At 34.9% G+C, this 27,682-nt stretch overlaps 1 protein-coding gene across 6 annotated transcripts in view; it reads right to left on the bottom strand.

Annotated features, from left to right (window-relative positions):
- Positions 1-27,682, bottom strand: part of Rabgap1l (RAB GTPase activating protein 1 like) — a 718,519-nt gene that overhangs the window by 543,312 nt on the left and 147,525 nt on the right. For all 6 annotated transcript variants that reach the window (XM_063240009.1, XM_063240010.1, XM_063240011.1 and 3 more), the window contains 2 exons: positions 27,052-27,154; positions 23,989-24,155 (listed from right to left, as the gene is read on the bottom strand). In XM_063240009.1, the coding sequence (XP_063096079.1) occupies positions 23,989-24,155; positions 27,052-27,154 (270 nt within the window). The remainder of the gene's footprint in view (positions 1-23,988; positions 24,156-27,051; positions 27,155-27,682) is intronic.

Here is a 27,682-nt window from a genome sequence, read left to right on the forward strand (position 1 = left end):
GAATATCTTTGTGATTCCTTTACCTTGACCTTTAATAAAGCATAGCCTAAGAAAAAAATCTCATTAAATTCATTAAATAACAACAACGATATGACTGGTAAGTTACTAAGATGCTTTCCCTTGGGTATATTCACATTTTATCAGGTAGCAAAGATTTAAAACAGTAGAGTGAATATCTGATAGTAACTACTAGACATTCATTAGTGTTAGAAAGTTTCTGAGCAAATACTTTCCAAATAATCCTATATAAAGAGTGTTCTTCCTAGATCAGCTTCAAACATCACTGAATTTTACCAGCAGAGACACCCTGGATTTTTAGAGGCTTAAGACTGGGTACACTGCCAATGTTCACAACATCGTAAGTTCTTTCTCAAATAAAGAACAACTAATTTAAAAAGTAATATCAACAATCAAAGAAAGTGCAAGTAAAGAAAAGGAAATTAAATTGAAATATAATAAAAATGATTAGCACTCAAAAAGAAAAATTTTCAGGAAAAAATCCAATTTCAATTTGACTAACATAATTTTTTCACTTGTCATAAACACTTTACAAGTTTTTCAGTTAAATTACTTAGTTCCAGTTCCTGGTCTATCACTCAATAACCTTTCTATGAGTCAGTATTTTTCTGGAAAGTGGGACTAAAAATGGTCCCCACATCTCAATAGACTTGTACTGATGGTTACTGAAGTAAACTCTACAAGTAAACTCTACAATGCTAGTGCTATTATGTTTACTTACAGAGTAATAATCCCAGAAGTCATCACTGACTGGTATCCATAAAAGACATCACAGAAAAGCCATCTTATAGCACTTAACATTATCATTTATAGGCTATGTCACTCAGCAGCTATGGAATATGCATTACATACAAGTGCTCAGAAAATGCACAAAGATAGGCCACATGCTAAGTTAAAAAATATAGACAATTTAAAAGACTTCATATAGTATATTCGCTGACAAAAACTAAACCCAATAGTAATGGCAGGAAAAAAATAGTCCACAAATACTAGAAAACGAAACATTGTGCTTCTAAATTAACCCAGCTATTACAAAGGAAATTATGACTAACTGTACAGTTTTGGGTTGTTTTATTTTGTTTTGTTTTTGAGAAAGGATCTTGCCATATAGTTCAGGCTGGCCTTGAACTCTCTAGGTAGCCCAGGATGGCCTGGAAATCACAATGACCTTCCTGCCTCAGCCTCCCGAGTGCTGGGATGATAGGGGTACACCATCATTACTAGCTATAAAATATTTTAAATACAATGAAATAAACACACATTATATCAAGGTTTATGGGACACAAGTAAATTAAGTCATATTTAGAGAAAAGTTTGTAACTTTAAGAATGGAAAGGGAAAAGGGAAAAAAATTTTAAAGAATGACCAAATCTTCACCTGAAGAAGCTAGAAAAACAAGTTAAAACCTATAGGAAGAAAAAGACAGCAAAGAACAAAAATAACCAATTGAATAAACAAAATAGTAAACAAGAGAAAAATAGGGAAATCAATGAACTGAAAATCTAGTGTGGGAGGGAAGGGACAGACTCATTCCTAATCTGGTGAAAAACAAGACAGAACACATAAATCACAAATATTAGGATAAGAAAAGATTCTACAGAACCTATAGACACTGAAATACAGCAATATAAATTAGAATAGATGAAAAAACTGAAAAATTCTTTGAGATATAAAACTTATCAGTAATGCCTCAAGACCTGCGTGGTGCACATCTGTAATCCTAGCACTCAGGAGGGTGATGCAGGAAGATTGTCATGAGTTCAAGACCAGCCTGGACCACAAGTCAGTTTAAGGCCAGCTGGAGCTACATAGGAAGACCCTATTTCAAAAAAGCAAAAAACAAACAATCGCTCAAGAACAAACTTAAAGCTATTAAATGTAATAATTCAATATCTACTAAAGATATTAAGTTCATTAAAATAAAAAAAAAAAACTCTTCTCAAAAATAAAGTATAGACCCAGGTGGTTTCACTAGTAATTCTAGCCACTATTCAAAAATAATACCAATTTTATACAAATTTTGCCAAAACACAGAAGAAATAGTATCTAACTCATTCTTTGAGAATAATCTTATACTAATACTAAAACCCAACAAAGACACTTAAGAAATCTACAGAATCCCTTAATGAAACATAAAAACTATTTCTAAGACATTACTAAATCTAATATAGCTACATATAAGAATACCATCATGGCAAATATATTTAAAGAATACAGTCTGATCAAGGAATTTATCCTAAAGAATGCAAGGCTATCTTAACACTTTTTTTATTAAAAAAATTAAAAGAATGAAGATTAAGATAAAAGAGGACATAACAACATAATAACACAGGTCAGAACAGAACAATGTAAGCAACAAAGTGTTTCACCATAAGATAACAGTAGCTACCATAGTGTCTCTTTCCTTGAAGTATTTGAGTATAACTTCCTATATTATAGCATCAAACACAACATGACAGTGTAAAACCATTCAAGAGAATGAAAGTATTACAGGGTATTTAGAACCAACTAACAGAAAATGAACAATGGTTTCTATATTATCTCTTTGTCTATAAAAAAATTTTGTTTATACTATCACATATAATAAAATCCAATAAGATACAACATGATAAAACCAATGGAGACAAAAGAACAAAAGTTTCATGGGACTTCAAACTAAGATGATATTGTATCAGCACTAGCTATTATATTGTCTTGTTTTCTTCAAAAATAACTGTTCATACCATCCCACACAATAAAATCAAACAATCCAGAATAGAACCATTCCAATTAATGAAAACATTAAAAGGATTCAAAGCAATACAACGGAAAATCATGTTTACTGCATAATTTTATATATTTTCACCATTTCTTACACTGGGGAAACTATTTGGTATTTATACATGTGAGTTTGATTTATAACACTTATGAGAATGGTCTCAAGCTGCATCCATTTATCTATAAATATCTCAATGTGATCATTCCTTATAGCTGAGTAGTACTCCATTATATAAAAATACCACAACTTTTTTATGCATTCCTCAGTTGATGGGCACTTGCATTGTTTCCAAGATCTGGCTATTACAAATTGTGCTGCTATTGGCTATTACAAACATGGGTGCACATATATCACTGTGGTATAATGTTTTCAGTTTTTCTGGGAATATGCCTAGAAGTGGAATAGTTGGGTCAAGTGAGACTTCCAAACCTACCTTTCTGAGAAATCTCCTAACTGACCTCCACAATGGTTGCACCAGTCTACACTCCCACCAACAGTGCAGAAGAATTCCTTTTTCCCCATAGCCTCTCCAGCATTTGTTGTTGGTAGTTTTCTTGATCCTGGCCATTCTTTCAGGAGTGAGATGGAATCTCAGTGTGGTTTTAATTTGCATTTCTCTAATGAGTAATGACGAACATTTTTTCATGTATTTATTTGCCATTTGTATTTCTTCATCTGAGAAGTATGTATTCAGCTCAGATGCCCATTTTTGGATAGGATCTTTGAATTTTGGGGGTCTGATTTTTTTAAATTCTTTATATGTTTTAGACAGAAGTCCTCTGTCTGAAGGACAGTTCACTAAGATTTTTTTCCCAGTTTGTGGGTTTTCTTTTCACTATGCTGGAGATTTCTTTTAACGTTAAGAAATTTTTTAATAAGAGGTAATTCCAGTTATTGATTCTGGGAAGTATTTCCCGTGAGGTTTGATTCTTGTTCATGAATTCTCTACATATCCCTATGACTTCAAGGTTTTTAACCAATTTGTCTTCCAATAGATTTAGTGTTTCTGTTTTAATATTCATATCTTTGATCCATTTAGATTTTAATTTAGTATATGGTGATAGGCATGGGTCTAGTTTTAATTTTCAGCATGTGGAGAGCCAAGTTTTCTAACACCATTTATTAAAGATGCTGTCATTCTTCCACTGACCATGTTTGGCTCCTTTATCAAAAATAAAGAGGTAGAGTGTGTTTGTAGTTGTGGTTGTATCTTCTAATCTATTCCATTGATCTTCAGATCTATTTTTATTCGAGTACCATGTTAATTTTACTATGGTTGCTTTGTAGCATAACTTCAAATTAGGGATTGTGATGCCTCCTGCCTTGCCTTTGCTGCTTAGAACAGTCTTTGTTATTCCAAGTCTCTTCTGGTTCCAGATGAATTTTAGGAGTGATTTCTCTAGATCTATAAGGTTATGTTGGTGGTATTTTTATTGGGATTGCATTGAATCTGTATAAGAGTTTTGGGAGAATGGACATTTTCACAATGTTTATTTTTCCTATCCATGAGCAAGGGATGACTTTCCACTTTCTCAGATCGGCTTCAATTTCTTTTTGCAGTGTGTTATAATTTTCCTTGTATAGGTCTTTCACTTCTTTCGTGAGAGTAATTCCTATATTTTCATTTTTTTGGTTGCTTGTGTGAAGGGTGTGGCTTCTCTTATTTCTCTCTCTGTGATCTTACTGTTAGTGTATAGAAATGCTATTGATTTTTGAGTATTGATTTTGTATCCAGCTACATTACTGAATTTCTTTATTATATCTAGGAGTCTTTCAATGGAGATTTGGGGGTCTTCTATGTAAAGTATCATGTCATCCGCGAATAATGATAATTTAACTTCTTCTCTTCCTATCTTTACCCCTGTTATTTCTCTCTCTTGTCTAATTGCTCTGGCTAGTATTTCGAGTACTATATTAAATAAGAGCGGTGATAAAGGACATCCTTGTCTTGGGCCTGATTTTTAAGGTAAAAGCCTTCAATTTTTGGCCATTTAGTATCTTACTGGCTGTTGGTTTGTCATAGATGGCCTTTATTATATTGAGGTAAAGACCATCTATTCCCATTTTCTGTAAGGTTCTTATCATAAATGAGTGTTGGACCTTATCAAAAGTTTTTTTCTACATCTATAGAAATGATCATGTGAGTCTTACTTTTGGCTTTATTGATATAGTGGATTACATTTATTGATTTACATATGTTGAACCATCCCTGCATGCCTGGAATGAATCCCACTTGGTCATGGTGTATACTCTTATTGATGATTTGCTGCATCCTATTTGCCAATATTTTACTGAGGATTTTTGCATCTGTGTTCATTAGGGAGATTGACCTGTAGTTTTCTTTTTTAATTGGATCTTTCTCAGGTCTTGGTACTACAGTAATATTTCCTTCCAGGAATGACTTAGGAAGGATTGCTTCCCTTTCAATTTCACTGAAGAGTTCGAGGAGTGTTAGCAGTATATCTTCTTTGTATTTCTTATAGAATTCCGGAGTGAATCCGTCTGGGCCTGGGCTCTCCTTTTAGGTAAGGACTTAATTACATTATCAATTTCATTAATAGATATTGGATTATTCAGCAGTTTTATATCTTCTTGACCTAGCTTTGTTACTTCATATGTTTCAAGGAATCTATTTCTTCTGTGTCATCAAACCTATGAGAGTAGAGGTTTTCAAAATAGGTGCTGATGATCCTCTGTATTCCTACACAGTCTGTAGTGATTTCACCTTTTTCTTTCCTTATTGCATGAATTTGAGCTTTTTCTTTTAATAAAGTTGGCTAGGGGCTTATCAATTTTATTTATTTTTTCAAAGAACAAACTCTTAGATTCACTGACTCTTTGGATTGTTATCTTAGTCTCTATTGCATTAATTTCTGCTCTCATTTTTTCTTTTTAATTTTATTTAAGGAGAAAAAAGAAAAAAACAAAAAGGGTACAAGTTATACAGAATTTCAGAAAAAATAAACAGTAAGAAACCACTAGTTAATTACATATTGTCATCTTAGAAGTATTTGTTGAAGTTACAAAATTAAAGCATATAGAGGGAACTTTCAAACAGTGAGACTGCAAACAGTTTTGTTCTATGATCCAACAAAACTCAGTAATATGGTTATCTATCTTTAACACTTAAATATATATGCAGTTATAACCTTTAGAGTACTTTCTTTTCCTTTCTTTTGTACAATGACTATTACACATTTTGGGTTTTATTACTCCCACAGTTCTTATTACTTTATCTTTGAAGAAAGTAAAACCAAATGCGACATTCCAGGACAGAGTCAGTCAAATCAAAAGGATGGACGTAATACATAATGTAAAAACAAAATACACGGTGATCAACAATGTTACCATAATGTCTCTTGTTATCTTAAAAAGAATTGCCTATATCATCAGTTATAATAAAATTGAACAAAACAGTAAAGAACAAGACCAATAAAACCAAAACATTGGAGACATTACAGGACTTCAAAAGAAGATAACAGTCAATCAGAATGGGCGTCATAATGAATCTTATTGTCTTCACAGTTTTGCCTATACTTTTGAACTTGGTACTATTAATCATAACAGAATAGAGGAAAATCAGTCAAAACAAGATGGTGAGAGCAATACAGGGTTTCAAATCAAGTTAATAGGAAATCAATGTGGGTTACTACAATATACCCTGCTATTATTTATTTTTCCCTTAATTAAAAGGGTAAAAATGAAAAAGTAGATAATAAAAAGGAGATTGAGATAAAAAAAAAAAAAAGAGGGCATAACAACAAAACAGCGCAGGTCAAAATATAGCCATTTAAGCAAAATAGTGTTTCACCACAAGATAATCTCGACATAAAATTAGTTACCATAGTGTCTCTTTCCTTGAAATCTTTGGGTATAACTTTGTATACTGTAGCATCAAACATATCAAGATAATGTAAAACCGTTAAAGAGAATGACAGTATTACAGAGTATTTAGAATCAACTAACAGAAAATGAACAATGGTTTCTGTATAATCTCCTTGTCTATAAAAGTTTTTGCTTGTATTATCACATGTAATAAAATCCAATAAGATACAACAGGTTAAAACCGATGGAGACAGAAGAACAAAAGCTTGATGGGACTTCAAAACAAGAGGATATTAAACCTATTATGATGTCTTGTTTTCTCAAAAATGGCTGTTCCTACCATCCAGCCTTCTCTGCCTCATTTCTGTTGAGCTCTTTTTCTGTCATTAGTTGTCAGGTTGTCTTCTTCATTTTGCTTTCTGCTCCATTCATTGTGGCCTCTCTGCCACTGCTTCTGGAATCTTGGTATTTTTCTTTTTTAGAATATCCCACAGTAATCTCTGTAAAGTTGAATTGGTGGTTGCAAATTCCCCTAGTTCCTCTTTATCCTGGAAGCACCTTGTTTTTCCATCAATTTCTAGGGACAGTTGTGCAGGATATATCAATCTTGGCTGGAGGTTATTATCTTCCAAAGCTTGAGTTACTTCCCCCCATGCTCTTCGTGATTTGATGGTTTGTGCCGAGAAGTCTGCTATAATTCTGATGGGTGTTCCCTTGTAAGTGATCTGTTTCTTGTCTCTGACGGCTTTTAATATTCTGTTCTTATATTGCATTTCTGGAATTTTGATTATTATACGCCTGGGTGTAGCTCTGTTTGGGCTGTAGGTGGCTGGGGTCCTGTATGCCTCATACATCTGAGTATCTTTACCTTTTGCTAAATTAGGGAAATTCTCCTGGATTATTTCTGTGAATAGCTTTTGTAGTTCATTTGTTTGTGTCCCTACTTCTTCTTTTATGTTCTTAATTCTTAAGTTATAGATCCTCTTATCATCTTCTAGCCTTTGTATTATTGCTGTTTGTTTTCTTATTTTTACGAAGTTTTTCATTTCATGCTCCCACCTTACATATCTGTCCTCCAGTTCTGATAATCTATCCTTAGATTCTTTCAAGCTGTTATGCCAGCTTTCAATAGAGTTTTTAGTTTCCTGGTAATCTCTTTGAACCTGCTTCATGTATTCTATGTTTTCTCTATTTTCTCCATCAAACAATTCTCCCCTTTTTTTCTGTTCTTCCATTCCACCATCTGTTTTTTCTTGGACAGTGCTTAGCGTTTCTCTAACTGTTCTACTTATTTCTTGCTTTATTTCATTAAATACTTCATTTTTGAACTCATCTATGAGGCTCTGGAGATACTGCTTTATGTTTACTGGTGCTGTGTCCGATACTGCATGTTTTCTCTCTTCACTCTCTTTTGCATTTACCTTTCCTGGATCAGTGTTCTCAGGATTGGGGACTGAGGAGCCTTTCTTGTTCCTTCCTCTTCCCATACTTTTTGTTCCTTCCATACAAGCATATGTAGGAGGCCCAGTTTTTTTTTCTCTTTGTCTGTTACAGTTTGTTTGAATCCGCCGGCTAGATGTTCCTACCCACTGCAGTGTACTAGGGAGACACAGACCTGGGCAACCTCTGCTGGGCCCGCCCCTGCAGGTCAACCTACTGAATGTTTCACTGCTAGGGTGCACCGCCAGGCACAGGGACCTGATTTGGGCTAGCCTACTGGATGTTAGTCCACGGCATCACCAGGCCAAGCGCTCCCCTCCAGTCCCACTTGAGAGGGGGATATGCAACTAAAGTCACTGCAGGGCCCTGTTCCGGCTAGTCTGCCTGGTCCCAGAATGTCCTCTGTTAGAGCCTCCTAGTCTATGAAAGTGTCCCCATTTCTCTCACTCACCGCAGGTTGATGCAGGGTTCCCTGCCAGTCTCGCTCTCAATGCTGTCTGGTTTACTGAATTGTGCTCTCAGAGCTTTCGCGCGTCTCTCTACCTGCTGTGCCAATTGGGATGCAGCAGCAGCCAATTTCTGCTCCGATTTTTATAATTTCCTCTCTTTTTTTGGCTTTAGCCTTGACTTTTTTTCTAGATGTTTGAGGTGTAGCATTAGGTTATTTATCTGTATTCATTCTGTTTTCCTGATGTGAGAACTCAGTGCAATAAACTTCCCTCTGAGGATAGCTTTCATTGCATTCCACAGATTCCGGTAAGTTGTATTTGTATTTTCATTTGCTTGTAGGTATTGCTTAATTTCATCTTTAATTTCCCCTTTGACCCACTGATTACTCAGGAGTGTGTTATTCAGTTTCCATGTATTTGTGGGATTTTTGCTGTATCTTTTATCATTAATTTCTAATTTCATGGCGCTATGATCCGATAATATACATGGGATAATTTCAAGTCTTTTGCATTTATTTAAATATGTTTTGTGGGCTAACATATGATCTATTTTAGAGAATATCCCGTGTACTGCTGAGAAGAATGTATATTCTGATGTTGTTGGATGGAACACTCTATATGTCTATCAAATCCATTTGTTCACAGGTGTGATTCAGTTCTGTTATTTCTTTGCTGATTTTCTGTCTGGTTGATCTGTCTCTTGCTGTCAATGGTGTGTTAAGGTCTCCTGTTATAATTGTGTTACTGCTAATTTGGTTTTTCATTTCTGTTAATACTTGCTTTATATAACTGGGTGCTCTGGAATTTGGTGCATATATATTTAAGATTGTTATCTCTTCCTCTTGAAGTTTTCCCCTAACCAGTATGTAATGACCTTCTTTATCTCTTCTGATCATTATTGGCTTGAAGTTCACATTGCCTGCAAACAGAATAGCTACTCCCGCTTTTTGTTGGGTTCCTGTTGCATGAAGTATTGTTTTCCATCCTTTGACTTTCAGTCTGTGAGTATCCTTTTGGTTAGATGGGTTTCTTGTAAACAGCATATGGTTGGATGTTGTTTCTTGATCCATTCTGCCAGTCTGTTTCTTTTAATTGGCAAATTGAGACCATTTGCATTAATGGTTATAAGTGTTACATATTGGTTTATCATTGACATGTTATCTTTTCTGCTGTTGAATCTTTATCTTTCCGTTCTGTTTAATTGTCTGCTTTGCTTAGTGTTTTTTTCCTAAGTGTATCTAAACTGTCTTTCAGTATTCTTTGCAGGGTTGGCTTGGTGATCATGAAGTTCTTCAGCTGTTCTTTGTCATGGAAGTATCTTATTTCTCCATCGATTCTGAAGGACAATTTTGCAGGGTACATCAGTCTAGGTTGGAAATCATTTTCCTTTATGATCTGAAATACTTCACTCCATGCTCTTCTTGACTTTCTTGTTTGTGCTGAGAAGTCTGCTGTGATTCTGATAGGTTTTCCTTTATAGGTGATCTGTCTTTTCTGACAGCTTTTAGTATTCTATTCTTATGTAGCATTTCTGGGATGGTGAGTATTATATGTCTGGGTGTAGTTTTATTTTGGTTATGACTATTTGGAGTCCTATATGCTTCACTGATCCTGATGTCAGTTTCCGTTCTCATGTTTGGGAAATTTTCAGCTATTACTTCTCTAAATATCCTCTTGACATCTTTTATGTTGTCCCCTTCTTTTTCATTTATCCCTATCAATCATATGTTGCTTTTCTTTACATCATCTTGCAGCTGTTGAACTGTTATTTCCTGATTCCTTATTTTTAAAAGATCTTGCCTTTCCTGTTCACTAGCTGCAACCCTGTCTTTCAAGGTCTGAAATTCTATCTTCACTTTCATTGACGTGGTTTTTACAACTTTCAATGGAATTTTTGATTTTCTGTATATCTCTTTGCATCTGCTTTATGTATTCTGTTTGTTTCTTATATTGCTCATCCAGGGATTCTATCTTTTTGTTTAGTTCCTCCAATTTTTTAACTGTGTCTTCTTTAGGTATGTTCAGCATCTCTTTCATTACTTTTATCATTTCTTCTTTTACCTGGGAGATTATTTCTAGTTTGAATTCCTTTAAAGCTTCCTGGAGTTGCTTCTCTATTTCAGTTGCTATTATTTCAGATATTTCAGGAGTATGGCATATATTTTCTTCTATTTACATAGTTCCTAAGGTTTCTTGGGACAGGCTGGAGGTTTGAGATTGCATTTTGGTCTTTTGCTTTGTCTTTTTCCTATCTTTCTATGCTTCAAGTGTTGTTCCAAAGCTTCCCCTGGATGTGTTGGAAATCATCTCCCGTGCCCTAGGTTCTTGGGACTGAATGGAAATTGCTGAGCCTGGTCCAGTTAGGCCCTCAGGCCCTCCTGTGCCACCTTCAGTGTTTCAGTTAGCTGGGCAGGCACCTAACCACTGTGGATGATGGGATGAAGCTCTCCCTGAGCGAAGACCAATGCCCTGGAACTCACTTCACCTACTCTCAAATCCTGTAATTGAAGAAGGTCATTGGGCGTTAATATAGGTCATCCACAAAACCTCCCAAGGCTAGTCTAGTGTGCCTGGTCTCTGGATGGCTCCTTGAGCTCCGGAAGAAATGATCTTAAAGTCTTTCGGGTTCGAGGTAGCAAAAATTTACCTCTGCTGCCACTGAGTTTCCTGGTTTGGGAGAAAGTCATTGGGCGTGTCCTGGGCAGGCCTGAAACCTGCCAAGCACAGCCCAGTGTGGCTGGGCTCTGGGCGGGTCCTTGAGCTCCGGGAGAGATGATCTTAAGCTCTCCCCAGGGCTCGGAATGGTGTGCCGGCTTACTCCAGCCACCTGAGTTTCCTGGTTTGGGAGGTCACTGGACGTGTCCTGGGGAGGTCTGAAACCTGCGAAGCGCAGCCTAGTGTGGCTGGGCTCTGTGCAGGTCCTTGAACTCTGCAAGAGATGTTCTTAAAGTCTACCCGGTGCTCGGGATGGCCCGGATTCACTCCAGCCACCAGCTGAGTTTCCCGGTTTAGAGAAGGTCACTGGGCATGTCCTGGGCAGGCCTGAAACAAAGCTATCTTAACACTTAAAAAAATAAATCTATGTAATTTCAACGTATTAATTGGGGAAAAAAGGAAAACCTCGTAATAAATACAAAATATTTAGTAAACATATAATTCTGTTTATGGAAGGAAAAAAAAACTCATCAAAGCAAGAAAAAGAAATTATAGGCACTCTGGAAACCAGAATATAAAATATTTTACCTACAGACAATATGATTATATGTGGAAAACATTAAAGGACCTAGAAAGTCTATAAAAACTAACAGTTTAATTCAGGAAATTTGAAGGAAAAATCATTAATATACAAAAATCAATTATCTTTCAATACTCTAAAAGTGAAAAAAGTCAAAATTTTAAAAATACAATATATAGCAATATAAAAACATACAGATTCTGGGAAGTGACATCAGCAAAAGGAGTGTAAGAGATTTCCAGTTATACGCTCTCACAGAAACACCAACCAGCAACTATACATAACAAGAATCCCTTTTCAAGTGTCCAGAACCTGCAGGTGAGGCTGAAGCACCTCTGTTAAGAACAAAATATGAGAAAAGTCACAATACGAAGGTAAGAGGACAGCTTCACATTCATCACCTTGTGACTGCCTTGAGACAGCACAGCATCACATCAAGAGAGATTTCCTGGGTGCACAGTTTTTCTAAAAGGAAACAAGAGAACATGGCACAGATATCCAGCTTCCCTAGCATTCTGCGGCACTTCCGCAGAAGCTAACTTCTATCTTACTTCCTAGGAAACAATGAGGTAACTGGGCTAGACTACTGGCATTAAAAAATCTTAACAATGCTACAACACTTCTGAAAGCTTCATCAGACCAGGGAGCCAGTCAGCAGTCAGACAGGGTTAATGGCTGGAATGCCTGATTGGGTGGGGATGACTGCCTACTTGCAGAGTGGTACTGACATGTCATTCGGCCAGCAACTAGAATCAGAAGTCTTGCTGCTGGGTCTCTAACCAACAGTCCAGACCAGCTTCACACTACATCTTCCCAACGAGGCCTCCCAGTCAGTGACCTTGGTAAACTTTGTGGCACATCCTGCAGCCTTACCTAGTCAGGGAGTGTTATGGTTATCAACTTCAGCAGTTTAGAAGTTTAACTAAGAACTTAGCAAGGAGACAGGGTTCTTAATTTTGTAAATATCCTCATTCTGTGCAAGAGGAGGGCAAGATTTTCTGAGTGCTACACCTGCCATGGAAGAGGGGTGGCCTGTATACCATATAACAGAGGAAAAGAGGCTTGCTTTCCCTGATTTTGCTCTGGCTGCTGCCTGAACTGTTGTCCCTCTGCCAGGCCACTCTGCCTTATAGCCAGCTGATTATGGATTGAAACCTCCACAACAATGAGCTAAATAAACCTTTCCTTCATTTCTGGTGTCATGTATTTTGTCCCAGCAATGAGAAAAAGTAACCAAGACAGTGAGTGTAGTTACAGCCATGTCTAACTGCAAAGTGCAACCTGTGGCACCATTCAATTGCAGAGCACAACCAGCAATCTCTCTAAGTGTTAGGTGGTACACAACCTATTTCCTCACTCCACCAAAAGCAAGCAAAGAGCCTAGATAGTGACTCTGCTGGATCATAAAGCCCAGCCAACAGCCCTACTGGACTAGGGAGCTCAGCCTTCCAAGAGCACTACCCAAACTTCAAGCAGCATCACTGCTGCTATCAAATCAGACTTCAGCAGCTTTGCCTGCCCAAGGATGCTACCAACCTATCCATCCAGAATCTCAAAATAAGCAGACTTCCGAAGGTTATTCATGCCAAATCAACATGTAAAACTAAAAGCTATGAACACTTCCTCAGTTATACAGACACCAGGGCAAGGATACAAGAATCACAAAAAGAAACAGGGAAATACGATACCACTTAAGGAAACCAACAAAAATGCAGTAACTTACTATACAAAATGGAGATCTATGATAAAGGATTCAGAACACCCTCTTAAGGTTTACTGAACCGCAAGAAAACACAAATGGACAACTAAACAAATGATGAAAATAAAACATCAACAAAATAATACAGTAACAAAATAAGTTAAAACAATAAAAACCATTTTCAAAATCTTACTACTTAAGAACACAATGACTGAATTGAAAAATTCAATTTAAAAAAAAATCTCAATAGAAGTCTTAATGAAATAGAAGAACCAGTGAGCACAAAGAGGTCATTTAAATTAGCCAATCAGAGGAACAGAAGATGGTGGGGAGTCTATGAGAATTACAGGAGACCATCAACCTGAAATGACATACACATTACATTATCAGGCCCTAGTTTTGGCTCATTATCACTGTTTGTATCTGCTGGATTCCAATACCACAGGCCCTGGAAAGAAAGTAGTCACCCAAACATATCAGCACATAATAAGTGTTTGATTCATTTCTCTTTTTTTAAACTTATTTATTTGTTGGGGATCTTTTCTTCTTTTTTATTTTTCCTTTTCCTGTTTTTTTTCTGTAACTTTTAACTAATTCTACTTACTTTCTTTTATTCTCTAATTGTATTCTTAAATTTCATATTTCTTTTCTTGTTCTCATCTTCCTTTCTTGATTTCAAATTTTACTTTTTCACTTTTCCCTTTACCATCTCCATTTGTATTATTACTATTAAGCTTTATTAATTTTTAACTATTTAGATTATTACTACTGACTTCTATTGTTCACAGTGATGAGTTATGCTTTTAGTAGACATTTAATATAATTGTGTAAAGCATTTCTATATTATTATTGCACATCTGTTTTCTACTTTTATAATTTATTTTAAAGAGAATGAAATCTAACAAAAGGAAACAAAAGTCAATCAAAACAAAACAGTGAAAGTGATACAGAACTTCAAAACAAGTTAATAGGAACTTGATTTGAAACTCTGTATTGCTCTCCCCATCTTGTTTTGACTGATTTTCCTCTATTCTGTTATGCTAGATAGTACCGAGTTTGAAAGTATAGGCAACAACTATGAAGACAATAAGATTCATTGTGATGCCCATTCTGGTTGACTATTCTTTTCTTTTGAAGTCCTCTAATGTCTCCAATGTTTTGGTTTTATTGGTCTTATTCTTTACTGTTTTGTTCAATTTTATTATAACTGATGATATAGGCAATACTTTTTAAGATAACAAGAGGCATTATGGTAACCATTGTTGATCACCTTATATTTTGTTTTTACATTATGTATTATGTCCATCCTTTTGATTTGACTGACTCTGTCCTGGTATGTCACATTTGGTTTTACTTTCTTCAAAAAAAAAAAAAGTAATAAGAACTGTGGGAGTAATAAAACCCAAAATGTGTAATTGTCATTGTACAAAAGAAAGGAAAAGAAAGTTTTCTAAAAGATATAACTGCATATATATTTAAGTGTATAAGATAGATAACCGTATTACTGAGTTTTGTTGGATCATTCAACAAAACTGTTTGCAGTCTCACTGTTTTAAAGTCCCCTCTATATGCTTTAATTTTGTAACTTCAACAACTATTTCTAAGATGACAATATGTAATTAACTAGTGATTTCCTACTGTTTATTTTTTCTGAAATTCTGTATAACTTGTACCCTTTTTGTTTTTTTTCCTCCTTAAATAAAATTTTTAAAAAAACAAGTTAATAGGAAATCAAAATGGCTACCATAATGTATCTTATCTTCAAAATAGCTGCCCATACCATCAGACCTAATAGAATCTAACAACACAAAATAATAAACTAAACCAAACAAAACAATGAAAATGATACAGGACTTCAAAACAAGGCAATAGGAAATTAACAATGGCTACCACTTTCTCTTTTTAGACATTTCCTCCTCTTTCACCTTCACAATATCTATTGTACATTTGGATCCCACTAAGTCCTTCAGTTTTTTATACTAGGGAGACAATATGATGTTCACCAATTTGAGTCCAAACCATTTACACATTAGCATAATCTCAAGTTGTATCCATTTACCTACAAGAGCCCTGAGTAGTCTTCCTCTGTATATAAATACCATGTTTCCTAACTATTCTGTGGTTGCGCAAGCTACCCCTACTTTTTTTCTAGGTGACCATCGCATGGAACCTTGTCTGGTCTCCTCTGATCTTCAGTCCATGAATTTTCCTTCAAGTCAAATGTGTTTCTTGTATACAGCATGTTGATGGATCTGTCTCCTGATCCACTCTGCCTGTTTCTTTTTATTGATTAGCTGAGGCTATCCATATTAAAGATTATGTCGACATGTACTGGCTCATCTCTACCATGCTATCCCATTATTGGTCCCCCACTTTTCCCCTTCACTCAACTGTCCGCTCCTCTGCTACTGTTCCTGGAACCATGATCATCTTTATCTCCTTCTAGAATATCCTTCAAAGTACTCTTTGTAGCGTTGGTCTGGGGGCAGTGAATTCCTTCAGTTGTTTTTTATCATGAAAATTTCTTGTATCTCCATTAATTCTGAAAGATAGTTTTGCAGGGTACACCAATCTAGATTTATTTTAGGACTTAAAATACTTCACTTGAACCTCTTCTTGACTTGATAGTTTGTCCTGAGACATCTGTTATGATTCTGATGAGTTTTTCTTAATAGGTGATGTTTCTTTTGTCTAACAGCTTTTAATAGTCTGTTCTTGTGCTGAATTTTGGGTATCCTGATTACTCTATGCCTGGATGTAGATTCATTTTAGATATGGCTAGTTGAAGTTCTATATGCCTCATTTATCTGTTTGTCAGGTCCTTTTCCCATGCTTGGGGAGTTTTCTGCTATTATTTCTGTAAGTAGCCTTTTTATGTTACTTATGTTCACCCCTGTTTTTTTGCTAATACCTATAATTCTTAAATTATTTTTCTTCGCATTGTCTTGCAGCTATTGTTATTTTCCAGTTTTTTATTTTTAAGAGATCTTTCCTTTTAAGCCTGCTCGCTGCCATCCTGTCTACAAGGTCTCAGAGTCTATCTTCAGTTTCTTTCAAGTAGTTTTGCAAGCTTTCAATGGAGTTTTTAATTTCCTGGATATTTCCTTGAATCTGTTTCTTTCCTGTATTGTTCCTTCAAGGTTTCCATCATTTTCCAATGCTCTTCTTTTTTATCTATGTTTTCATTAGGTATGTTCACCATTTCTTTATGTTTGTCATTTCTTCTTTTGCCTGAGGTATTATTTCTGATGTAGTTTATTTTATAGCCTCTTGTTGTTTCTTTACTTCAGTTACTATCCTTTCAGAAATTTCAGGTGAGCAACTTCCAATGTCTTCCATTTCTATGTCTCCTAGACTCGTTGCGTATAGATTGAGGAGGTCTGAGATTACCCTTTACTCTTTTTAATCTTGACAATTTCTGAGTTCCACTGGACAAGCCAGTTGTGGGGTCCCAGGTGCTTCCCACGTTGGCTGCCTGTCCACAGTATAGGAAAATAAGTCAGATACCTGAGTTTCTCCTATCCTAGGTCCCCAGGGAGGTGGCTAGAGTGCAAGACTGGCTTCTCCAGACATGTAGAGAGCTACACAAAGTCTCCAATGATGACGGCAGGTGTAAGGGAGCCTGGCTGGCTGGTTCTCCCCACCAGCGCTGGCTATTGGTCCCTGATGGCAGCTGGCGGTCTTGCTGGGTCTTTGTTTCTTCTTTTGGTGTTTACAGTTCTATGATAATGTCTGTGCTGCATCTTATAGATGTGCTGGTTATAGACCTGATCTTGGCCTCTGGATATGGGAGCTGAGACTAGTCTTCTTTCAGTGCAATTATCCAGAGTTCAACTGCTGTCTCCTTGATGCTGCTTCAGATACTTCCATGTTAGTGCCCTCACTGATTACTTCACCCTCCAGAAGTGTGTGTGTCTCTGTGCATCAGGCTGTTGTCCCAGGTCTTAGGATTCCCACTGGTCTTACACTCTTCCAGCCAGCCTGCCCTCTGGGATAAATGGATGAGGCCCGGATCACAAATTCAGTCTTCCAGCCGGCCCACCCTCCTGGATATAATGGAGGGGCACAGAGCACAGACTCACTCTCCTCCAACCAGCCTGTCCTCTGGGATGTAAAGGAGAAGCACAGAGTATAAACTCACTATTCTCTAGCCAGTCTGGCCTCCAGGATGCAATGGCGGGGCGTAGAGTGCAGACTCACTCTCGTCCAGCAGGCCTGCCCTCTGGGATGTAACAGAGGGGTGAAGAGCACAGACTCACTCTTCACCCACCAGCCTGCCTTCTGGGATGGTAATGCAGGGCGTAGGGCACAGATCCACTCTCCTCCAGATGGCCTGCTCTCCAGGATCTCTTTTCTACTGTTAAGGGAGGCACAGTTGTAGCTTTTATTGGTTCTCACAGTATGTCAATATCTAGTTTGTCCATGCCTCCATTATTACTGCTGATTATTTTTGTCAATGGTGGCACAATTGTTGCTTTTAGTTGGTTTTTACTGTATACCAACATCTGATTTGTCTTTGTGTGTACATTTATACAACTAAATACAAAAAAAACCCTAAATAATAAAAATACACCAACTACTTAAATTCTTGAAGAGACATTGTTCAAAAGAATACATACTGAATGGCCAACAGATATATAAAATGTGTCCAACATCACTAATCATCAGGGAAAGTATCAAAACCACACATCTTTTAGAATGGCTGTTATCAGAAAGATAAGAATTGGCAGGATGTGGAAAAAAACAGAACGCTGTGAACTGTTAGTGGAAATATAAAGTAGCTCAACTATTATGGAAAACAGTATGGAGATTCACTAAAAGTTAAAACCAGAACTACCATACTACTTGGCAATTCTACTTTTGGGTATCTACTCAAAAGGAAATGAAATAAATATATCAAATAGGTACCTGTACTTCCCTCTTTACTGCAATATTATTCACAATACCATGACATGTAGACAACATAAATGTCAATTAACAGATAAGTAGATAAACCTTTGTAATACAACACAACCACAAATAAGAACAAAATCCTACTACTTCCAACAACAGAGGTAAACCTAGAGAACACTGTATTTAATAAAATAAGCCAGACCAGAAGGACAAATACTGCATGGTCTCAGTTACATATTAAGACTAACAAAGTGGTGGTTGCCAAAAGCCAAGAGTATGGGAAAAGGTGAATGTTGGTCAAAAGGTTCAATCTTTCAGTTATAAGACAGTAAGTTGGGGCTGGAGATTTAGCTCAGTGGCATAAGCGCCTGCCTTGCAAGCAGGCAGTCGTGAGTTCAATCCCCGGTACCGATAAAAAGGAAAAAGACAGTAAGTTGAGAGATATTACAGTGATTAACATTAACAGTGTACTATTACATACCTGAAATTGGCTAGAAGGATACTAAGTATTCTCACTACAAAAAATGTGAACTATGTGAAGCAATGAATGTGTTAGCTAACTTGATTGTAGTAATCATTTTATATCATACATGCACTGAAAATCACCCTTTAAATACATTCAATTTCACTTGTCAACTATATGAGGTAACCCAGGTAAAAAGCAAAAAAAATATGAAATAAATTCTTTTCAAGATAAACAATTTTGTATCTCAAAAATGATATAATAAAATTAAATAAGAGCTTAAAATGGGGTGGTGAACAATAATATATGCCACATTCACAAGTTAGATTATGATCATTAAGATAGTACCTCTTCCCTATATAATATCCAGTCTCAAAGCATTTGCTTTCAAAATCGGAAAAAGCATTTTTCTTCAAATAGACTGAAATGCAAAAGACTTCCAAGAGACAATACAACTTTGAAAAGGAAAAAAAAGTTAGAAAACTTCCATCAGGTTTTAATACACAGTATTGGGTTCAATCATCAAGACTAAGTAAAAAGAGGCATAAAAATAAACCTAAAGATCAAGGGAAAGAGCCCAAAGACAGACCTACGCAGCAATAATCAACTGATTTCAGATATATTAATTCAATAGATAAAAAGAATCTTTTCAACAAATGATGCCTGGAACAACTATCTATGCAGTTGAGGAGAGGTTTAAAACAAAATCTCAAATCTTACTGCATACTATAACAAAAATCCACTCAAAATGAACTACAGACCCAAAACTATAAAATCTCTACCACAAAATATCTTTACAACCTTGGAACAGAGATTTCTTATATATGACACACAAAGTATCAACAATAAAATAAACTATTCTTAAATACAACCTAATCAAAATTTAAAACTTTCACCACTCCAAAGGACACTGTTATAAAACTAAAAAGGCAAGCTACTGTCAAGGAAAAATATTCAGAATATACAAACAAGAAGACAATTTAAAAAATGGACAATTATAAAGAAAATATATAAATGACCAATAACAATAAGAAAAACCATTCAAAATGATTACTTTACATGAAATGTAATTTAGCACTGAAATGAGGTATATTTGCATATACACAAAAATAGCTAAAATTAAAAAGACTGACAGTACTAAGTGGGGGCAAGATAAGCAAAAAATTGAAACATGTGAACACCTACATATATAAGTGTAGGGAAAACAAAATGATGGAAGTAGCCTGGAAAAAGTCTAGTACTTCCTTATAAAGTATATGCTTAACATATCATATCTACTCAAGAGAAATGAAAACCTATGTCCCACAAAGACCTACATATAGTAGCTTTACTCATGTCAACCCAAAACAGTAAAAAATTCAAATTTCAAACAGATGAATTAATAAACAAATTGTGATAGATTCATACAAAGGAAGGTCCTGGGTTTAATCCCCTGCACCTCCTCAAAAAAAGAATGCTATGCAAGTGGCATCACACAGTATGTAATTCTTAGGGTAAATATCACAGTTTCCCTTACAAGGAGAAACTTAAAATACAAATAAGGAGCAAAATAAAGGATAGCTGATAAGCATGGAGACAGATTTCATAGAGATGTGAAAGTGATCTGGGGAGACACAGGAGGGTAGAAAGGAGAAGTAAAAACGATCAACATGCAATATGTTTATGTACTAATTTCCCAAAATAAATGTAACTATTATGTAGTCCAAACACTTACTAGTAAAAAAGAAAAAAAAAAAGACAGCCAAAAAGAATGAACAGCTGATATACAACATGGATGAATCTCAAAAGCACTGTCACATTAAAGAAGGCTTACCCAAAAAAATTAAGTAGATATGATTCCTTATACAAGCTCTAGAAAAGACAAGTCTAAACTACAACAGAAGAGGAGAGGCTGGCTAGAGAGGCAAACTGGAACTTTTCTTTTTAAGAAAGGTCTTCCTGGGTAGTTCAGGCTAGCCTTAAACTCAGTATATAGACGAGGCTGACCTCAAACTGGCAGCCACCCTTCTGCCTTAGCCTCTCAAATGCTAGGATTAGAGTTGTGCTCTACCACACCCAGCACACACTGGAACTTCTCTCTGTTGGAGACAGGATCTTGCTACGCAGATCAGAATGGCCTCAAACTCACTATGAAGTCCAGGCTGGCCTTGAACTCGTAGTAATACTCCTGCCTCAGCCTCCCAAGAGCTGTGATTACAGACATACGCTGTCACATCCAGCGGGAACTTTTAAGAATGAGAATGCTATCTGAATTTTGGTGGTAGTTATTCACATGTATAAATTTGTCAAAATTTAATAAAATGTACAATTAAATGGGCACTTTATCATATGCTACCTATACAATATTAAAGTTGAGTTTTAGAAGAACCCTCAACATGGAGTGTAAAATCTCACATGATCAGAGACCTAGCTTCTTCTCATGGTCAACTCTGTTGCTCCTAAACTTTCTAAAGCTCTGGACATGTACACATCTTGTTTCCTACTCTCACCTAATTGATTTCTGCTTCCCTGTTGGATCTCAGATCAAATAACTATCTTGAGAAAATGTTCCCAGATACCTTAGTTTCAGATCCTTTGTTACTTGCTCCCCTTACTGTGTAAGTGCAAAACAAATAACAATGCCATTTGGTCCTGAATGGACACTCATCAGGAACAAAGTAGGTATTCATTTATCTCCACTGCCCACAGATGAAGTCCTGCTACATTTGAGAATGTGAATACTTGGTTTTGTTTTTTTTTTTTTGTCTTTTTCATTTTTATCGGTACCAGGAATTGAACTCACAGCCGCCTGCTTGCAAGGCAGGTATTTATGCCGCTGAGCTAAATCCCCAGCCCGAGAATGTGAATACTATGATGAAAAAATAATTTGTGGATAGGAAATTGCCACGAAATGTTTCGACACGAAAACCACAGTGTTATATCCAGAAATCTGGCCTAATACTGTTTAGACACAGAACTACTAAGATCATCCAACATAAGTGCAGTACTGTAGAATGAAAGAAATGGTTCCAGGTGTCTAAATCACACAAAACTAAGAGTAAACCATGCTCCTTGAATCCTTTAAGAAACAGTAATAGGGCTGAGGATTCAGGTCAGCATCAATAGCGCCTGCCTTGCAAGCACAAGCTCGTGAGTTCGATCCCTGGTATAAAAGAAAAAAACCAGTAATAGCCTAAACCCAGATTTTCATAGGTAATTTCATGAATTCTATCAGAGTCTAACCTAATTCTTTCTTTATAACAGTGTTGCCTAATCAGGACCAATCTGGTTTCCAGAGTTATCTAAAGCAGCTAGAGTGGTTTCAGACAGCTGCATAATCTGTTCTAAGGTAGAGTTTTAATTTCAGCTCTTGTAATAATTATCCATATTGAATGTTAATCTTTTTAACTTCTCTACATTTTAATTTTTCACTTTTATTATTTCAGCTTAAGGGGGTAAGTCTTCATACGTGGACTAGTCAATAATCTATTTTCCATGGGTTTCCATACTTTTTCTTTAATGAAGATTATAACACTAATGTTAGAAACCATCTTTTTCATAGTTAAGATGCATTTACATTAGTTTCACATTTAATAAAGCTGAATATTACAACTGAATCTTATTTTTTAATTCATATGAAACAATCTCATGTAGCATTTTGAATGGTTTATTATTATGCAAACTTCTATGATATTCATTACTCAATACTAGAAATTTTTAAAATATGAAAATATTTAATAATTCACCTTATTTACCCACATGTGCATATATACATACATGAAGATATTGCAGAACATGCATGCATGCTTTTTTTCAAGTTTTAAAAATGTAGAATTCACATCAAAATAATTTAGTTATTAAAATAATGACAGCCCACTTTCTATACAGTTCCTTTATTGACTGATTTGCAAATGTAAATAATCCCCTGGCTTACAATGCTCAAGTCTTTGATAGTGATAGCAACTATGCTATCAAAACAAAAGGAAGTAAAGCATGAGGAATGGAGGGATGGAAAAGGCAGAAGGAAAAGAATCTCACAACAAAATATTAAAAGATGCTTAGCAGTTTTAAATATTGCTCATATAATGCTCATTACAATATGCTGCAAAACAGTCCACAGTAATAAAAGCTGACTTGAACTAGTTACAATAATTTTATGAAAGATGAAAAAAATAATTCTTTCAAAGTATATGAGGCCTGAGCCATAAGATTTTTTTTTAATATAAAAATGGGTAAGTGGCTTCTATATTTGTTCATTGTGCTGGTGCTTGCTTTTGCTCCACTGCATTTCGACTGTTACTGTTTTGAAGCAGCAAGTATTTTAAAGCTTGAGCAAGTGAGCATAGTAACAGATAACACATAAAATATTTCTATCATTCAACAGAAGTTCCACCCTGATTTTATAAAACTGAAAATTTTGGGGCTGAGGATTTAGCTCAGTGGCATAAGCATTTGCCTGGCAAGCACATGAGTTCAATCCCCCGTACCAAAAAAAACCTGACACTACTTCTGAGCAACTATTTTGAAGACAACAATATGTAATGTAATAACCATTACTAATTTCTTATCATCTTGTTTTGAAATTCTGTATCCCTTTTATTGAGTTTTTTGTTTTGGGGTTTTTTTTCCTCTTTAAAAAAAACAGACATTACCAGAATTCAAATTATTTTTTTCCTATTTCTTTCTTTACTCTAAAACAAAAACTGTATGTAACATATTAATATTGCCCAGTTAAAGATATCATGGAAATCTTAATTTTGTTTACTTAACATAATAATTTTTTAATCTTACTGATGAGCCAAAGAACAAATTCATATAATGTAACTTACCTAATACTGCAAGCAGAAATGACTGAGACAATGACATATTTCCTGGAAATTTTTTCATTTTAACTTTATAAATACAGTATGATATTTCTGTATCCTATCTCTTTTAAGTAACTGTATATAAAAGCTAGACAAGTTGCTTTCATATTTAGAGTATATATTTTTATTACTGTCCTACTGATAGGTCATATGACAGGTTTTTAAGAAAAAACAACATAATTATTACAATAGCTGGCTTTTTAAACATGTATGTTAGCTAAATGTGAATTTTTCACTCTGCTGGTTGACTCTGAATATTATTTGGATTTCTGGAGGAATATTATTGCTACTTAAAGAATTATCTTGATATTAGAAATAAACGATAGAAAGTATGTTATTACATGAAGAGAACAAAAGGTCCTACCTGTTTTAACCTCATGAAGAAAGTCTCTGTGAAAGTCTTTCTGCTGAAATACCAAAATCGCTCATTTGCAGGGTACACACGAACTACAGTCTCCAGGAGAAAGCGGACAGGCTCTACCACCTCCGTGACTACCATATCCACCGCCACAGTCATGTACACTCGTTTATCTGTAGTAGAAATTTCCTAGGTTTTATTATTCCTTCATTATTTAAGAATATAACATTTTCTCATTTATGAAAGAATAGAGGAGAAAAATGAAAGAATAGAGAGATTCCTTATCATTATACTACCTGCTATGCTTTTAAATACTTTAAGTAGGTAACCAAGTACTCCAAATGTGTTTCTCAAGCACTAATGATCCTATCTTAGTAAAATATCCAAAACTCTCAATAGCTATCTTTCTGCATATCCCAAATCCTATCCATAACAAAAATAAGTGAAAACTGGACTGGGGGTGTGGCCTAGTGGTAGAGTAGTCATCTAGTATGCACAAGCCCTGAATTCAATTTCCAGCACATAAATAAATAAATATTTTACCCTAAAACTACCAAATTTCTTAGGTAAATGCTGGAAAAATGAGAGATTTTTCCTCCCATCTTAAAAAAAAGAGGAATAATAGAAATTATTAGGTTAGTTTAATGAGTTGTTTCGAAAAATTGTCAAACCAAAAGAGATGCACAGCTTCTCTATGTTAAACTTGCATAGACAAAATGTTATTGACAGACATTTCACGCTGTGTGCTTTAGGAGAAATCCCTGGAGATCTGTCGGAACCCTCATAGTTCATAATATATTTACCCTCAGGAATTCATTAATCAAAGTTCCAATGAAATACTTATATAAAGTTTCTGTACATATATATGCATGTTTGTGTGTGTATACACACACAAACACACTACACATATGATACATAAAATTGAGGCATGACATGTGCTTTGATCCAACAGGAATACAGTGCTATCAGCCTAAATGCTAGTTATTATTCAAAATGTTTACTCAGCCACAGGTTAAATTTAATTTGTGCCTAGAATCTTTTAGGGTGGTTTCCATGGGTTTTCTCTGGTTTTCATCATAAGAGAAAAAACATGGATTTCATTTTATTTTATTTACCTGCTTGATATTCTCTGGGGTTTTGAAGCTATGGCCTGATCATTCCAAATCATTTTGTATTTTTGAAATTTACTTAGTCCACAATTTTTAGTTCTTAATGAAAAATCTAAATAAGCCCACTACTAGAAGAAACATTCAACAGTGTTTTTAAGGCATTGCAGAACATTTACGTTCACCAAATGCACTTTGACTGATGTAAGCATTACAGTTGTCAATTCAAAACAAATCAAGATTCTCTAGACATTGGGCCTATCCTAGAGGACTTTAAAGGGAATACTGAAAAGAAGTAAAAAAAAAAAAAAAAAAAAGCACCTTAAGACATGAAATATATTACTCAACTAGATCTTAATGCAGTAAAAAGATCTAAGATATTTCATCTCTTGGGGCCTAAACTTCTTCCACAAAAACTACATGTTATTTATGAATTCTATGAATTATGTGTAATTTTGAGGGCACCATTTGCAAATTTTAAAGCAACATGCTTATGTACCTTATAAAATAATTGTAAATTTAAAATACATAATTAAGACCTGAATATTATTGTAATATAACATTATAAAATTTTAATCAAACAAAAATCTCTTATAAGATTAAATATATTAAAACTCAAAATGAAACTAAATTATGGGTTATATTAAAAACAGGTAAAGCTACTTTTACAAGTTGGCATTTGAAATTCTTATATTTTATTCCTTAACAATTTCTCTTTTTTTGGTACCAAGTATTGAACTCATGACCTTGTGCTTGCCAGTCAGGTGCTTATGCCGCTAAGCTAAATCCCTGACCCCTCTTCAACAATTTCAAATGGCTTATTTCTCATTTCTAAAGTATTTTCTTTCTGAATAATTTTAAGGAAAAAGTTGGTAAGCCTATCTCCAAAAATAAACTGTGAGTATAAAAATTCTCTATTGCGGGGCTGGGGATTTAGCTCAGCGGCATAAGCGCCTGCCTTGTAAGCAGGCAGTCGAGTTCGATCCCTGGTACCGATAAAAAGGAAAAAGACAAAAAAAAAAAATTCTCTATTGCTAAAACAACTTTTTAAGCTAAGTTTTATAAAGTTTTTTTTCTCTTTTTAGCCTTCACTTTTAGACAGCTTATTATGTGATCAAAAACATGAAATTTATTCAATTGCTAAACATTCTCCCTAAGGAAAAATATAATTCTAATATTCTTCATTAACATTATATTTCTACACTAATATTCACCAATGCTTCTTCTTATTAGCCAAGAGTCTCCTGTGGGTATAAACTGAGTAATAAAAAAGCAAAGCAAATTGATTCATCATATTCCAAATATAAATAGTAGAATGACAATAAGCATTTAAAGTGGTTGAGTGACTAGAACTCAGCAAATAAAACCTTAAATTTCATTTCAATGCAGATGATGAAGGAGCAAAAAAATAGGCAATTAACAAATATCTGAATAAAGTAGTAATCAAAAAAGATAATGGGAAAAACAATAAATGTTACTATTTAATATTTACAAATTTCTGTCAAACTAGAAACGGTAAAACTAAAACGTAGGAAACTAGGGGGGAAAGTGCTCCCTACAAATGAAATCTTAATATAAACTGTTACAATCTCAAAGATCAAAAGACAAAAATGAATAATTAATAACTGAAAAAAATATAAAAATATAATCTCTAAAATAAGGTTAAAACAATAATCAAAGATTTGCAAAATTCTAGCTATTGTTTGGTTTTAACAATTCTATAGGCATATATGAAATACAAAGCCCAAATGCCTTCTATGTAATCTAATCAAATTAACTCATGTCTTTTAGAGAAATTCTTTCAAATGTTAATAAGGGTTCTCCATGGAAGCCTGGAGTATTAAAAGCAATCTCAAATTCTAAATAAGAGTACCATTATTTTAAATAAGCATCCAAATTTTTTAAAAATGTAAGACTGCTCATAATATAAAAATTTTTTAAATATTTTTAAAAGAAAAGTCACCTTTTGGTGTTTCTTCATTAAGTGCCAGAAATATCGGTGCATTAGGATTCCACATGCCAGTAATAACATACGCTCTCCCATCAGAACTCTTCCCCATGGATTCCTACAAGTTAAAACAGCAATCAGAGATAATCACCAATAAAATCACCATTTTACATTGCATCTTACTTAAAGCAACCCAACTAATTAAAATTTAGATTTATATTCAAATAGGGGCTTTATTTTCATTATAAATTTTTTAATCCTATACAAGCATTTCTTTAAATATTATATCCCCTTACAGCTTTCTTCAAACACAAATTCTATGTAGAGGTATGCATCCATCCCTCAGATAAATGGAGACACACACATATACATATTGAATCACAAAAACATAAAATTAAATATAATGTTATATGTTATATATAAATATAACTAAAATGTTACATTTAACTTCACCTTATGCTATTGCCAAAATTTCACGTATCTATGCATATGAAGATGCATGTAGTTTCCACAGAAACAGTAAGAATTAAATGAAGACTAAATTAATAGCCAATCATGGAGTAGAAAGGGAATATCTGTCTTTTGATGTTCTAATTTTTAATGTATTCTTAAATATTAATTTACTTTATAGCAATTAATACCTTAA

The sequence above is a fragment of the Cavia porcellus genome, unplaced genomic scaffold, assembly GCF_034190915.1.
Source record: "Cavia porcellus strain 051 isolate PalLab524CR breed Dunkin Hartley unplaced genomic scaffold, mCavPor4.1 scaffold_29, whole genome shotgun sequence".
Classification (NCBI taxonomy): Eukaryota; Metazoa; Chordata; class Mammalia; order Rodentia; family Caviidae; genus Cavia; species Cavia porcellus.